This window comes from Staurois parvus, unplaced genomic scaffold (assembly GCF_062004578.1).
Source record: "Staurois parvus isolate SC_StPar_1 unplaced genomic scaffold, SC_StPar_1.0 ptg001734l, whole genome shotgun sequence".
Lineage (NCBI taxonomy): Eukaryota > Metazoa > Chordata > Amphibia > Anura > Ranidae > Staurois > Staurois parvus.
The window spans coordinates 5,259-22,164 of NW_028319530.1; the positions used below are offsets into that span (position 1 = coordinate 5,259).

At 49.7% G+C, this 16,906-nt stretch overlaps 1 protein-coding gene across 1 annotated transcript; it reads right to left on the reverse strand.

Annotated features, from left to right (window-relative positions):
• Nucleotides 1-227: 227 nt before the first annotated feature.
• On the reverse strand, nucleotides 228-3,540 carry LOC149434559 (E3 ubiquitin/ISG15 ligase TRIM25-like). The gene has a single exon (XM_089663637.1). The coding sequence runs from the start codon at nucleotides 3,538-3,540 to the stop codon at nucleotides 1,813-1,815; it is 1,728 nt and encodes a 575-aa protein (XP_089519763.1). The 3' UTR covers nucleotides 228-1,812.
• Between the last annotated feature and the right edge of the window lie 13,366 nt (nucleotides 3,541-16,906).

The window sequence follows — 16,906 nt, forward strand, 5'->3', positions numbered from 1 at the left end:
AGCACAGCCCCCCCCCCCCAAAAAGTCTGTGGCAGACCCAGAAAGTATATACAGTATATTTGTTGTATTCATTGATGTACAGTGTTTTTGTGTTTTATATATATATATGAAAAATGTAACATTGTAAGACAATCCTGACCATAGGAAGAATTCTATTTTCCCTAAACATTATGTATTCCATCATTATTACAACGTTATGATGAGAAAATAACAACCTCTGATCCCGGTGAAGGTTTTGGTCATTTATTTAGAAGAGAAGATTTACAAAGTAAAGGTCAAGATTAGGAAGTAGAGAGATGAAGGTGTGCGGAGATCCTTCAACACGGCAGGTGGACAAAGATCTGACCTCTTCATCAAACCAAAGGCTTTTCCCCTCCAATTCTGGACAGTTGTCATGGAGGACCCTCCCAAACATCAACATTTTACATCATTCATTGGAGAATGTATACAAGCAGCTCATCATTCATCACAAGAGACATTCATTTCTGTTATCTCTGAACACCTCATCAGCTTGTCCCACAGACATAAATAAAAATCTGACAGGGGTTCTAATCCTTCCCCTACGCTACTAAAGAAAAGGATTTTCATTTCTGTCTGTATTGTTGTTGGAGAGTTTCCCTCACTTACTGTCTGTAAAATGTTGTCTTTGGGACAGGAAGTGAGGGGAGGTTTCCTTAATGGAGCCCTGGATAGCAGAAACAAAAACTGACAGAGGTTCTAATTCTTCACCACTTCATACAAAAACTGAAAATATGATTGTCACGATATGGGTCTGTGCCAGTCCCAGGTATTAATTCCTTGTTCCTAATCCCTCCTGGCCATAGGAAGAGCTTCCTCCAATTAGTATTCACTCCTGTTAATTACGCCCCTAGCTTTAATTAACTCGCCCCTCCACAAAAGGTCCCAAATTCAATTAATGTGTACATCACTAATTAGTGCCTTACTTTTGTATTAATGTATTTCCCCCACTAATTATCCTGCCCAACCAGTCCTTTCTGTGTACAGCTACAAATTAAATTACTGTAGTTCCATTCTCTTCATTGTCGCCTGCTAATGACCCCCCTCCGCCTCTCTTCCTGCTCAGGGGGTTTAAGAGGCCAGGGCTGGTCTCTCTTGTTGTGCCATTCTGCTGGGCAACCACTGAGGGGTCCAGCTGGACTCTAGTGGCCCCCCGGCTCTGCCTGAGCCCCATTAGAGGAAGGGGGATCCCAGAAGCTACATCAGCCCTGCCTGGAACACTGTCAGCTCTGCCTGAGACCACCGCATCAGCTTTGTGTGAGTGTATGCTCCCCTTGTGCTATCTAAATGCTTATGAACTGCCTCTTGGATTACAAATTGCTGTGGAGCCTTTAACTTTGCCCCCCGGGGCTGGATTACAAGTATTTTGGATTCTCTCTCCCTGCACTACTCCCCATTGAGTGACTGTTGTCCTAATAAAGCTTTAAGTGTTTGCCGTCTGCCTTGTGTGTTCTGTCCCGCTTACCCTCCGTTACAATTAATTTTGATACAGATACACTGGGAAGGTTCCGGCTCCAGGGCTATCATCTCAATCCTGGCTACACTACTTAGGGTGTCACTGACTCAGAACAAGCATGCATCCAGTGAAGGCGGAACACTCGGACCTCCTGCATGCTTGTTCCTGGTCAGTGACACACTAGGGAGTGAAGCGAGGCCTAAGATGAAGATGATGGCCTCAGAACCTGCAGGTTTATCAATAAATCACTCCTGTTTCCTGCCCTTCCTTCTATTGGCTGAGTATTGCACCAATCACCAATCAGATCATCCCCCTTGTGATATCTCTGGGCGGATCTCTCACTTCTGGTTCCCCCCAGATATCTTTATAGAACCTCTCCCTACCCATACCCCGGCATGGAGGGGCTGAGTGAAGGTGGTGGTGAAGGTGTGGAGGTGTCGGATCGGGTCACACAGATCATAGAAGGAGATCCGCCCGGCCTCATAATCCAGATCTATCCTGACTCTGATAAAAACACGGCCGGACAATGGGGTCTTCTTCCTGTCATGTATCACTGAGTACTCCTTAGTCCCCCACATCCCCGACCCCTCCAACCCCCAGGACTTTTTATTATATCCAATTACTGACTTATCTCCTTTCCTGTCTATATTGGGGTAACACATCCCAACTTTCCAGCACAATGCATCCCAGACATTCACTTCCCAGTAATGTCTCCCGGAGGAGAAGCTCTGACTGCTCATCACCTGAGAACACTTGAATCTCTCTCGTGTTTCTGGTCGATTCTGATGTGATGATGATGAGGATGCAGTTTTCCCATCATCTGATATATATAGTTTATTAGCAGCTGTCCTCACATCCAGTAATATGTCTGTAACCCCCGACACCCCCCATGTTTGCTGTACAGCCCCAATATTTGGTCCTCCAGTGGGGGAGGGTTGGGGGTCTGGCCTGGATGGTGGACCATTGATGGGACCTTTGCCCTTTGTAGTAGAATGTGGAGAGACATGTGTGCCTGTACATTTCTGTACATTGACCCCAGACATGATATCAGATAAACCCGTGTGTAATGTGTGTGAGATCCCCCCCACATCCCCATCCCCTCCATCTTGGAGGAGGTTCTCATGTCTCTCTCTGTCCTCATCATCTCCATCCTCGTTATCACACAAGTCACCTGTGTCTGATTCCTGTAGGACAGTCAGTGGATCCGTCATGTTACACAGCTCCTCAATGTCCCTCATCTTCCTGGACAGCTCCTCCTTCTTTATTTCCAGATCCCGAATATAATCCAACATGGGACGGGAGACCCGCTCTGCCCACCCGGAGATGTCCCTCAGGACTCTCTTCTCCAGGTCTTCCAGACGTCTCCTGAGGTCTCTGAACAGGGCAGTGACTCTCTTGGTTTCATCATCTGCTTTTCCTTGTACTTTCCTCCTGCGTTCCTGCAGACTCTGGGCTCTTTTCTCCATCTCCTCTCTCGCTGTCATCAGTTTCTGCAGAACATTCCTCAGTTTCTTCTTCTTCATCTCAGAGGACTCTTCCAGTGATTGCTTCTTATGGCCAATGTGATCTCCAATCAGACAACAGGACACACAGATACATTTGGAGTCCTCGGTGCAGTAATACTCCAGGATCTTCTTATGGATGGAGCATTTCCTGTCCTTCAGGGAAGTGGTGGGGTCACATAGGACGTGTTCTGGTGACTTGCTGTGGACTCTCAGGTGGTTGTCACACAGAGAAGCTTCACACAGCAGACAGGATTTCACAGACGGTACAGGAGTGTGAATACAGTAAGTACAGAAGACCCCGGACTCCTCCTGCTCTGGATGGGTAGACTGGAAGTTCTCCACTATGTTACGTAGCTTCAGATTCTTCTGAAGGACGGGACGGTTCTTGAAGCTTTGTTTACATTCAGGACATGAATAACCTCCAGTCCCCTCCTGTGTATCCAACACACGGCCAATACAGTCCCGGCAGAAGTTGTGTCCACATCTCAGGGTTACAGGATCTGTATAAAATTCCAGACAGACGGAACATTCCAGCTCCTTCCTCAGATCAAAAGACGCCATCGCTGAGAGCAGAAGACAGAATGACGGGGAAAGTCTCTGACACTCTGTAACCAGTTTGACCTGTTCTGTACACTCCTACATGGGGCGAGGTGACGGTTCTGTACACTCCTACACGGGGTGAGGTGAAGTTTTGTACGCTCCTACATGGGGCGAGGTGACAGTTCTGTATGCTCCTACACGGGGCGAGGTGATCGTTCTGTACGCTCCTACACGGGGCGAGGTGATAGTTCTGTACACTCCTACACGGGGCGAGGTGATAGTTCTGTACACTCCTACACGGGGCGAGGTGATGGTTCTGTACACTCCTACACGGGGCGAGGTGATAGTTCTGTACGCTCCTACACGGGGCGAGGTGATAGTTCTGTACGCTCCTACACGGGGCGAGGTGATCGTTCTGTACGCTCCTACACGGGGCGAGGTGATCATTCTGTACACTCCTACACGGGGCGAGGTGACAGTCCTGTACACTCCTACATGGGGCGAGGTGACAGTTCTGTACACTCCTACACGGGGCGAGGTGACGGTTCTGTACGCTCCTACACGGGGCGAGGTGATGGTTATGTACGCTCCTACACGGGGCGAGGTGACGGTTCTGTACACTCCTACACAGGGCGAGGTGACGGTTCTGTACACTACTACACGGGGCGAGGTGACGGTTTTGTATACTCCTACATGGGGCGAGGTGACGGTTATGTACGCTCCTACACGGGGCGAGGTGATAGCTATGTACGCTCCTACACGGGGCGAGGTGACGGTCCTGTACACTCCTACACAGGGCGAGGTGACGGTTCTGTACACTCCTACACGGGGCGAGATGACGGTTCTGTACACTCCTACACGGGGCGAGGTGACGGTCCTGTACACTCCTACACGGGGCGAGGTGACGGTTCTGTACACTCCTACACGGGGCGAGATGACGGTTCTGTACGCTCCTACACGGGGCGAGGTGACGGTTCTGTACTCTCCTACACGGGGCGAGGTGACGGTTCTGTACGCTCCTACACGGGGCGAGGTGACGGTTCTGTACGCTCCTACACGGGGCGAGGTGACGGTTCTGTACGCTCCTACATGGGGCGAGGTGATAGTTCTGTACGCTCCTACACGGGGCGAGGTGACGGTTCTGTACGCTCCTACACGGGGCGAGGTGACGGTTCTGTACACTCCTACACGGGGCGAGGTGACGGTTCTGTACGCTCCTACACGGGGCGAGGTGACGGTTCTGTACGCTCCTACACGGGGCGAGGTGACGGTTCTGTACACTCCTACACAGGGCGAGGCTGAGACTCCGAGATGTAGCTATTGGGACCTTTATACAGAAGGACACGGACATAAGGAGAGGAGACATTTTGTCAGGAATTCTCCTTCATATCATTTGCACATTTCACAAACAGAGGAACACAAAGTCGATGTATTTGGCAACAATAACACAAGTCATACGGATGGAGCCGGATTACCTACAAGGTGACCCAGATGGGTGCCCAGGGACTGGCAGATCTCCATTGGCCATCTATATCTTCCTTCACCACCCCACCCCCTATCACTATCACCCCCAGATATCACGAGTATCAATCATTTCATATCTCAGTCAAGGATTGCAGCAGATGTCTTCAACCCAATCATCATTCCTGCAGTCCTGGTCAGAGAATGGCCATAGCAGCGCATTCATAGATACATATGGTAACAAGAGAGGGCAGCGCTATCATGAATGACATAGAAAAGAAATGGCAGCGCTAGAATATAAACATATCAATGGTGACTAAAGTGAGAAAATAATATATAAATAGATATCATATATGAATCAAGTGCAGCGCTATGGAGACAGCATAGGAATAGGGACTGAAGAGAGCAAATGAAAGAATTTTTTATTATTATTATACAGTATTTATAAAGCGCCAATAGTTGGCTCAGCGCTGTACATTACAAAGGGGGACAGAACATGTGACAGAACAATACCAATACAATGCAAAACATGAGGGGATCGAGGGCCCTGCTCTTTGGAGCTTACAATCTAGGAGGGAGGGGATAGTGGTACAGGAGGAGATAGCTGTGGGGGATGGAGTGGTAGAAAGAGTGGAGGAGGTCGGTCAAGTTAGCAGGGGGTGGGGTAGGCTTCCCTGAAGAGATGGGTTTTCAGGGTGCGCCTAAAGGAGAGGAGAGTAGGTGATAATCTGATGGGTTGGGGCAGGGAGTTCCAGAGGATGGGGGACACCCTGGAGAAGTCCTGGAGGCTGGCATGGGAGGAGGAGACCAGGGAACTAGAGAGAAGGAGGTCTTGTGAGGATCGGAGTGTGCGTGTTGGGCGGTACTTGGATATTACGTCAGTGATGTAGTACAGGGCAGTATGGTGGACAGCTTTGTACGTCAGCGTTAGGATTGTGAATTTGATCCGTTGTGCAATCGGAAGCCAGTGGAGGGATTGGCAGAGGGGGGTGGAGGACACTGAGTGGAGGGATTGGCAGAGGGGGGTGGAGGACACTGAGCGGAGGCCAGTGGAGGGATTGGCAGAGGGGGGTGGTGGAAACAGAGCGGTTGGAAAGGTGAATGAGTCTGGCTGCCGTATTCAGGATGGACTGAAGTGGGGATAGCCAGCGGCGAGGCAGGCCAGTGAGGAGGGAGTTGCAGTAGTCGAGTCGTGATATGATGAGGGAGTGGATGAGCTGTTTAGTGGTTTCTGGGGTTAGGAACATGCGGATTTTGGCGATGTTGCGGAGGTGGAGTCTGCATGTTGCGGAGGCGGAGTCTGCATGTTGCGGAGGCGGAGTCTGCATGTTGCGGAGGTGGAGTAGCATTGTTGCGGAGGTGGAGTCTGCACGAGTTTGTTAAAGATTGGACTTGGGGCTGGAAGGATAGGTTGGAGTCCAGAATGACACCAAGTACTCTGGCCTGCGGGGCGGGTTTGATGGTGGCGTTGTTGGACATGATGGAGAAGTCAATGGGGGGTGGTGTCCGGGCTGGGGGGGGGGGAAGACAAGAAACTCGGTTTTGGAGAGATTCAATTTAAGGAAGTGGAGCGACATCCAGTCTGATATGTCGCTCAGTAGGTGTGTGATTCGGGCGGAGACTGAGGGGGTGAGGTGGGGGGTTGAGAGATAGATTTGTGTGTCGTCGGCATAGAGGTGGTAGTTGAAGCTATGAGAGTGTATGAGTTGGCCAAGGGAGGAGGTGTAGATGGAGAAGAGAAGGGGCCCGAGGACAGAGCCTTGAGGGACCCCAACAGAGAGGGGGAGTGAGGGGGAGGTGGTAGCATTATAGGTAACGCTGAAAGAGCGTTGTGACAGGTAGGATGAGAGCCAGGAGAGAGCAGAATCTCTGAGGCCGAGGGAGTGTAGTTTTTTGAGGAGGAGGGGGTGGTCGACTGTGTGGAAAGCCGCAGAGAGGTCAAGGAGTAGGAGCACTGAATAGTGGCCATTAGCTTTGGCGGTTAGCAGGTCGTTGGTGAGGTGAGTAAGGCAGTTTCGGTGGAGTGTAGGGGACGGAAGCCGGACTGTAGGGGATCGAGGAGGTTGTTGTCGTTGAGGTGAGAGCATAGGCGGGTGTAGACGAGGCGCTCGAGGAGTTTAGATGTAAATGGCAGCAGGGAGATGGGTCTGAGGTTGTTCGGGTCATTGGGGTCCAGGGAGGGCTTTTTAAGTATGGGGGTGATATGTGCATGTTTCAGAGGGGAGGGGAAAGTGCCGGAGGAGATTGAGAGATTGAAGATGTGGGTGAGGGAGCGTAGGATGGAGGGGGAGGGAGGTCGTAGGAGTTGTGAGGGGATAGGGTCGAGGGGGCAGGTGGTGAGGCGGGCATCAGAGAGGATCTTGGAGACTTCCTCGATGGTAGTAAGATCAAAGGTGTGGAGTGTTGAGGGGAGCTTCAGTATGAGGAATGTAGGGTGGGGTGGAAGTGGAGGTCAGAGCAGTGGTGGGGCCGTGGGAGAGGGGTGATGAGGGGGTAGCTGAGTGAGGGGGAACGGGGTTGGAGGGAGTTTGAGCAGCGACGAAGTCCCTGCGGGTTATGTCGAGGGGGATGAGGGGGTAGCTGTGTGAGGGGGGACGGGTTGAGAGGGCGTGTGAGTTGCGGCAATGTTCTTGCGAATTGTGTCAATCTTGTTTTTGAAGTGATTGGGAATCTCAAGGGTGGTGAGTGAGGTGCTGGGTGGAGGTGGGGGGGGGGGGGAGGTGAGAGTAGAGAGTTGAAGGTGGAGAAGAGTCGGCGAGGATTGGAGGAGAGGGTCTTGATGAGGGTCAGGAAGTAGTCTTGTTTGGCTGCATGGAGGGAGGAGGTGTAGGTGTGGAAGGCAGATTTGTAGCGGGCGAAGGCTTGTTGGGATTTGGTTTTGCGCCATAGTCGCTCCAGGGCACGACTGTGTGGTTTGAGGGTTTTGGTGTCTGCCAGGGCTGGAGCGGTCGGGGTCTGATGTTGCGTGTGGTTAAAGGCGCTAGTGCAGCGGTTCTCAACCTGTGGGTCGCGACCCCTTTGGGGGTCGAACGACACTTTCACAGGGGTCGCCTAAGACCATCGGAAAACACATATTTCCGATGGCCTTAGGAACCGAGAAACCGCTCCTCTATCCGTCTCCAGGTGTGGGAGGGATGACATGCCGTCCCTGTCATCTGGACACACCCCCGGGATCAATCCTCGCCGGTGATTGGCCGCCGGAACTGTAGCTCAGGAGAGGCACACAGGCGGCCAATCACCGGCGAGGAGGTGGAGCTTGGAGAGGAGGAGCCGAGTGGCACCGCAAAGATCGAGCGAGTGAAGAGGAGGAGAGCGGCCGGAGAAGGAAGACATCTGACCGGTAAGTGTCTGTACCATGGGAGAGGGAGGGAGCCAGCGAGCCCAGGCTGGAGCACGGGTCAGCAAGGTAAGTATCACTGGTGTCAGTGGGAGGAATAGTGCCCCATCATTGGTGTCACTAATACCAATGATGGGGCACTATTCCTCCCACTGACACCAACGATGGGGCACTATTCCTCCCCCCACTGACACCAACGATGGGGCACTATTCCTCCCACTGACACCAACGATGGGGCACTATTCCTCCCCCCACTGACACCAACGATGGGGCACTATTCCTCCCCCCACTGACACCAATGATGGGGCACTATTCCTCCCACTGACACCAACGATGGGGCACTATTCCTCCCACTGACACCAACAATGGGGCACTATTCCTTCCCCTGATACCAACGATGTGGGGCACTATTCCTCCCACTGACACCAACGATGGGGCACTATTCCTCCCACTGATACCAACGATGGGGCACTATTCCTCCCACTGACACCAATGTTGGGGCACTATTGCTTCCCCTGATACCAATGATGGGGCACTATTCCTCCCACTGACACCAATGATGGGGGCACTATTCCTCCCACTGACACCAATGATGGGGCACTATTCCTCCCACTGATACCAATGATGGGGCACTATTCCTCCCACTGATACCAATGATGGGGCACTATTCCTCCCACTGATACCAATGATGGGGCACTATTCCTCCCACTGACACCAACGATGGGGCACTATTCCTCCCACTGACACCAATGATGGGACACTATTCCTACCACTGACACCAATGATGGGGTACTATTCCTCCCACTGACACCAATGATGGGGCACTATTCCCCCCACTGACACCAATGATGGGGCACTATTCCTCCCACTGACACCAATGATGGGGTACTATTCCTCCCACTGACACCAATGATGGGGCACTATTCCCCCCACTGACACCAATGATGGGGCACTATTCCTCCCACTGACACCAATGATGGGGCACTATTCCTCCCACTGATACCAATGATGGGGCACTATTCCTCCCACTGACACCAGTGTTGGGGCACTATTCCTCCCACTGACACCAATGATGGGGTACTATTCCCCCCACTGACACCAATGATGGGGCACTATTCCTCCCACTGACACCAACGATGGGGCACTTTTCCTCCCCCTGACACCAATGATGGGGCACTATTCCTCCCACTGACACCAATGATGGAGCACTATTCCTCCCACTGACACCAATGATGGGGCACTATTCCCCCCACTGACACCAATGATGGGGCACTATTCCCCCCACTGACACCAATGATGGGGCACTATTCCTCCCATTGACATCAGTGATGGGACACTATTCCTCCCACTGACACCAACGATGGGGCACTATTCCTCCCTCTGATACCAATGATGGGGCACTATTCCTCCCACTGACACCAATGATGGAGCACTATTCCTCCCCCCACTGACACCAACGATGGGGCACTATTCCTCCCACTGATACCAATGATGGGGCACTATTCCCCCCACTGACACCAATGATGGGGCACTATTCCTCCCACTGATACCAATGATGGGGCACTATTCCTCCCACTGACACCAATGATGGGGTACTATTCCCCCCACTGACACCAATGATGGGGCACTATTCCTCCCACTGACACCAATGATGGGGCACTATTCCTCCCACTGATACCAATGATGGGACACTATTCCTCCCCGTGACACCAATGATGGGGCACTATTCCTCCCACTGACACCAATGATGGGGCACTATTCCTCCCACTGATACCGATGATGGGGCACTATTCCTCCCACTGATACCAATGATGGGGCACTATTCCTCCCACTGACACCAATGATGGGGTACTATTCCCCCCACTGACACCAATGATGGGGCACTATTCCTCCCACTGATACCAATGATGGGGCACTATTCCTCCCACTGACACCAATGATGGGGTACTATTCCCCCCACTGACACCAATGATGGGGCACTATTCCTCCCACTGACACCAATGATGGGGCACTATTCCTCCCACTGATACCAATGATGGGACACTATTCCTCCCCGTGACACCAATGATGGGGCACTATTCCTCCCACTGACACCAATGATGGGGCACTATTCCTCCCACTGACACCAATGATGGAGCACTATTCCTCCCACTGATACCAATGATGGGGTACTATTCCTCCCACTGACACCAATGATGGGGCACTATTCCTCCCACTGACACCAATGATGGGGCACTATTCCCCCCACTGACACCAATGATGGGGCGCTATTCCTCCCACTGCAAAATTACAGTTATGAAATAGCAACGAAAATAATTTTATGGTTGGGGGTCACCACAACATGAGGAACTGTATTAAGGGGTCGCGGCATTAGAAAGGTTGAGAACCACTGCGCTAGTGAGTCAAGGGCTGTTGACAGCGCATTGTTGTAGGCGGTCAAAGCCAAGTCGGGGCAGGACAGGGGGAGGATGCTGTCATGGAGTTGATCAGCTGCAGAGTGGAGGGGGGCAGGGTTAAGGTTGCGGAGGTTACGGCTGGTAGAAGTGTGACATTTGGAGGGGTAGGCGTTGGAGGACGAGGAGATAGAGAAGGTGATCAGGTTGTGGTCAGAGAGAGGGAAGGGGGTGTTAGTGAGGTTGTGGGGAGCGCAGCAGTTGGAGAAGACAAGAACAAGGATATTACCGTTGGAGTGGGTGGTGGATTGTATGCACTGTGCAAGTGCAAAGGAGGAGGTTAAGTGGAGGAGACGGGCTGTGTCCGGGTTGTCGAGGTTGACAGGGATGTTGAAATCCCCAAGGATGATGGTGGGTAGCTCAGAGGAGAGGAAGAAGGGTAGCAAGGAGGAGAAGTCATCCAGGAAGCGGGGTATGGATCCAGGAGGCCGGTATATCACAGCAATCTTCAGGGGGGTTGGGGAGAATAGTCGGACGCAGTGGGCCTCGAAGGAGGAGAAGGATAGAGAGGGCGGGGGTTTGGAGGACTCGGAAGGTGTTCTGCGGTGACAGGAGCAGATCAACCCCACCACCTTTACGACCGTTAGGCCTGGGTGAGTGGGTCCAGGTGAGACCTCCGTAGGAGAGTGCAGCAGGGGAGGTGGAGTCAGTGGGATGGATCCAGGTTTCCGTAATCGCCAGGAGGTTGAGGGAACGGGAAACAAAGAGGCCGTGGATGGCGGTAAGCTTGTTGCACACCGATCGGGCGTTCAGGAGTGCACATGAAAACGGGGGGGGGATTTTAGGGAGCAGGGAGTTGCGGCAGGACGTGGAGGTGGGAGGGTGTTGTGCGGGTGAGGGAGGTGGTGGAGGGCCAGGATTCGGGGAGATGTCCCCCGCGGTTAGGAGGAGGAGAAGGGTGAGAAAGGTGGCATGGGAGCGGGATGTGCAGGAGCGTGAGAAACTACTAGTGGAGGTGTTGGGGTCAGTGGGAGAGTGGAGTAATAGGAGGAGGTGGTGGGTGCCATAGAGGGGCGAAGGAAGCAGTGAGGACACAATATACAATTGTCTGGGAGGAGCAGAGGGATATAGTGAATGGATTTTGGGAACGGAGGAGAGGAAAATGAGAAGGAGGAGTGGAAGAGGCAATTTGGGGGGGTGATGAGAGCAGTAGTAGGGAGATGATAGCAATGAGGGGGAGATGTACAAGTTTTGGGGTGGAGCAGAGGGGTAAAGAAATGAGATTTGGGAACAGAGGATAGTAATATGGAAAGGAGAAGAGGGGAGTATTATATAAAGGTACACGGAGTGGGACTCAGGTATGTAAGAGATGTTTCCCGGGGTGATTGCTTGCAGTCTGTCCAGCATGCAGGAGAGTTTCTTGCTGTTGTGTCTTCCTGCTGCTTCAGTTCAACTGCTGTGTTTAACTGCATCGCACTCCTTCAACGCAGCACTCAATCAGAAGCAGCACCCCCATCAGAGACTGTGCCCCCCATCAGAGATCTCCCCCCATGAGCTGATCTAAATTTATAGGGAGATGCTCAAATGAACATTCAACTCCACCCCAATTAGAAGCTGATAAGGATCACATGAATAGTGGGGGATGTTTCTCAGGAAACAGACTACAGTCATAAACCGGGTACAGCTGGAGGTGAGGACTGCTCATCATACACAGATATAAATACACCATTTGTTCTGAATATAACCGGAGTCAGTGCAATTATGAGTTAAGAGTGGAGGTAGGAGAAAGATGCATTTACCTGTGAAAGTAGAGAAGGCAGAATTAGATTGATGAATGGTACAGATACATGAAATGACTGAATGACCAATGATCAAATTCTTCTATAGTGCCCAAAAATTGATTGTGACATCAGGTGATAGGTGAATCCGTGACATCAGGTGATAGGTGAATCCGTGACATCAGGTGATAGGTGAATCCGTGACATCAGGTGATAGGTGAATCCGTGACATCAGGTGATAGGTGAATCCGTGACATCAGGTGATAGGTGAATCCGTGACATCAGGTGATAGGTGAATCCGTGACATCAGGTGATAGGTGAATCCGTGACATCAGGTGATAGGTGAATCCATGACATCAGGTGATAGGTGAATCCATGACATCAGGTGATAGGTGAATCCATGACATCAGGTGATAGGTGAATCCGTGACATCAGGTGAATCCGTGACATCAGGTGATAGGTGAATCCGTGACATCAGGTGATAGGTGAATCCGTGACATCAGGTGAATCCATGACATCAGGTGATAGGTGAATCCATGACATCAGGTGATAGGTGAATCCGTGACATCAGGTGAATCCGTGACATCAGGTGATAGGTGAATCCATGACATTAGGTGAATCCGTGACATCAGGTGATAGGTGAATCCATGACATCAGGTGAATCCGTGACATCAGGTGATAGGTGAATCCGTGACATCAGGTGAATCCGTGACATCAGGTGAATCCGTGACATCAGATGATAGGTGAATCCATGACATTAGGTGAATCCGTGACATTAGGTGAATCCGTGACAAATTCTTCCTTCTAACACTCAGCAGAAGCACATATTTAATGCGCATTAAGAACAGCAATAAAAACTCCTCCAGCAGGTCAGCCTGATCCCCCGCCAGGTATAAGCAAAGGAAATGCACAGCTGTCATGCACCAGAGACAGGAGGTTCTCCCAATAGATCGTTCAATCCTTAGCAATAAAACTCGCCCCACCTTGGAGGGAACGTCTCACACACAGAGCCCAGAGAAAGAAAGCACTTATGGTGCACTACATTTATTAAGCAGAGTCAGGTCCATAAATATTGGGACATGGACACAATTGTAACATTTTTGGCTCTATACACCACAATGGATTTGAAATGAAAGGAACAAGATGTGCTTTAACTGCAGACTGTCAGCTTTAATTTGAGGGTACTTACATCCAAATCAGGTGAACGGTGTAGGAATGACAACAGTCTGTATATGTGCCTCCCACTTGTTAAGGGACCAAAAGTAATGGGACAGAATAATAATCATAAATCAAACTTTCACTTTTTAATACTTGGTTACAAATCCTTTGCAGTCAATGACAGCCTGAAGTGTGGAACGCATAGACATCCCCGGACGCTGGGTGTCATCCCTGGTGATGCTCTGCCAGGCCTTTACTGCAACTGTCTTCAGTTCCTGCTTGTTCTTGGGGCATTTTCCCTTCAGTTTTGTCTTCAGCAAGTGAAATGCTCCATCGGATTCAGGTCAGGTGATTGGCCATTGCAGAACATTCCACTTCTTTGGTGTCTTTTGCAGTCTGCTTTGGGTCATTGTCCATCTGCACTGTGAAGCGTCCAATGAGTTGTGAAGCATTTGGCTGAATATGAGCCGATAATATTCCCGAAACACTTCACAATTCATCCGGCTGCTTCTGTCAGCCGTCACATCATCAATAAATACAAGAGAAGCAGTTCCATGGGCAGCCATACATGCCCACGCCATGACACTACCACCACCATGATCACTGATGAGGTGGTATGCTGAGGACCATGAGCAGTTCCTTCTCCATCCTCTTCTCTTCCCATCACTCTGGTACAAGTTGATGTCGGTCTCATCTGTCCATAGGATGTTGTTCCAGAACTGTGAAGGCTTTTTTACATGTCGTTTGGCAAACTCTAATCTGGCCTTCCTGTGTTTGAGGCTCACCAATGGTTTCCATCTTGTGGTGAACCCTCTGTATTCACTCTGGTGAAGTCTTCTCTTGATTGGTGACTTTGACACACATACACCTACCTCCTGGAGAGTGTTCTTGATCTGGCCAACTGTTGTGAAGGGTGTTTTCTTCACCAGGGAAAGAATTCTTCGGTCATCCACCACAGTTTTTTTCTGTGGTCTTCCAGGTCTTTTGGTGTTGCTGAGCTCACTGGTGCGTTCCTTCTTTTTAAGAATGTTCCAAACAGTTGTTTTGGCCACGCCTAATGTTTTTGCTATCTCTCTGATGGGTTTGTTTTGTTTTTTCAGCCTAATGATGGCTTCACTGATAGTGACAGCTCTTTGGGTCTCATCTTGAGAGTTGACAGCAACAGATTCCAAATGCAAATAGCACACTTGAAATGAACTCTGGACCTTTTATCTGCTCATTGTAATTGGGATAATGAGGGAATAACACACACCTGGCCATGGAACAGCTGAGAAGCCAATTGTCCCATTACTTTTGGTCCTTAACAAGTGGGTGGCACATATACAAACTGTTGTAATTCCTACACTGTTCACCTGATTTGGATGTAAATACCCTCAAATTAAAGCTGACAGTCTGCAGTTAAAGCACATTTTGTTTGTTTCATTTCAAATCCATTGTGGTGGTGTATAGAGCCAAAAATGTTAGAATTGTGTCCATGTCCCAATATTTATGGACCTGACTGTATATGAAAGCATCCATGTGGAGCAATAAAACAGGGTAATCCACTTACAAAGATGGCCGCAGCAGTGTGACATCAGCACGTAGGCTCCTCCCTGGCGTGTTTAGTGCACACGCACGTCATCAAAGGGATCCGCCTCCTACTGACGCTATTGCAATACAACGCTTTATATAGCCCCAGGCGTGTGAGCGGCCGGGCGCCATTTTGAAGAAGACCAGAGGACCGAATATATCTTAAATCCAGGAGCATCTGTATCTGCATAAGCCGAGATCTAAATCCCCGCTAATTAAACCACTATTGATGGAACCATATAAAGGTGTCTATATATAGCAAATATTAATAAAACGCGACAATCGCCATTTTGTTGAGGTTTAAACGGACCTGAAGTTGCAATAATGTTTATTGACACAAAAAATTGATATAACAAAAACTAAAAAAGCAAAAAGGCAGCCAGAAATTGCTGCAGATCATGAGATATAAACAACCAAAATATTGATATTAAATGACCGCACTGTATATAAAACTGGCTAGTAGTGGTATATAAAATGAATATATAAAAAAACGACAGTCCTGGAGGATGTGCGGTCACATGGTGATATGTAACATGACAACAAATTAATCAGCAACAATATGAATATACCCAGATCTAAAATAAAATCTATAATGAAATCAAAAGAAATACCATATAAAATCTAAAATCTATGCTATTAAAAAGATTCACAATGAACTGAATATACATATCCAAATGTAAAAATGAAAAAAAATATAATAAATATGAGACAAATATTGTCTACATAAAAGAAGAGAAAAAAGAAGAGAAGAATATAGAGGGGTGTAGATATAAACACCCGGGGAAGACCAAGAAAAACAAAAAGCTTCCAGGTACCATAAATGGGCTAGAAAAATGATAGGAATTGTGGAGCTGTATCCATGTGTGAAATGAGATGGATTTATGAAATGCAGACTCTATCACCTCTGTCACCTCTATCCCCTCTGTCACCTCTATCACCTCTGTCACCTCTATCACCTCTGTCACCTCTATCCCCTCTGTCACCTCTATCACCTCTGTCACCTCTATCCCCTCTGTCACCTCTATCACCTCTGTCACCTCTGTAGAACGGTACAGATATCCCCCAAATGTCAGGACGGTACAGATATCCCCCCAAATGTCAGGACAGGACAGATATCCCCCCAAATGTCAGGATGGTACAGATATCCCCCAAATGTCAGGACGGTACAGATATCCCCCAAATGTCAGGACGGTACAGATATCCCCCAAATGTCAGGACGGTACAGATATCCCCCAAATGTCAGGACAGTACAGATATCCCCCAAATGTCAGGACAGGACAGATATCCCCCAAATGTCAGGACAGGACAGATATCCCCCAAATGTCAGGACGGTACAGATATCCCCCCAAATGTCAGGACGGTACAGATATCCCCCAAATGTCAGGACGGTACAGATATCCCCCAAATGTCAGGACGGTACAGATATCCCCCAAATGTCAGGACGGTACAGATATCCCCCCAAATGTCAGGACAGGACAGATATCCCCCAAATGTCAGGATGGTACAGATATCCCCCAAATGTCAGGACAGTACAGATATCCCCCAAATGTCAGAACAGTACAGATATCCCCCAAATGTCAGGACAGTACAGATATCCCCCAAATGTCAGGACGGTACAGATATCCCCCAATTGTCAGGACGGTACAGATATCCCCAAATGTCAGGACAGTACAGATATCCCCCAAATGTCA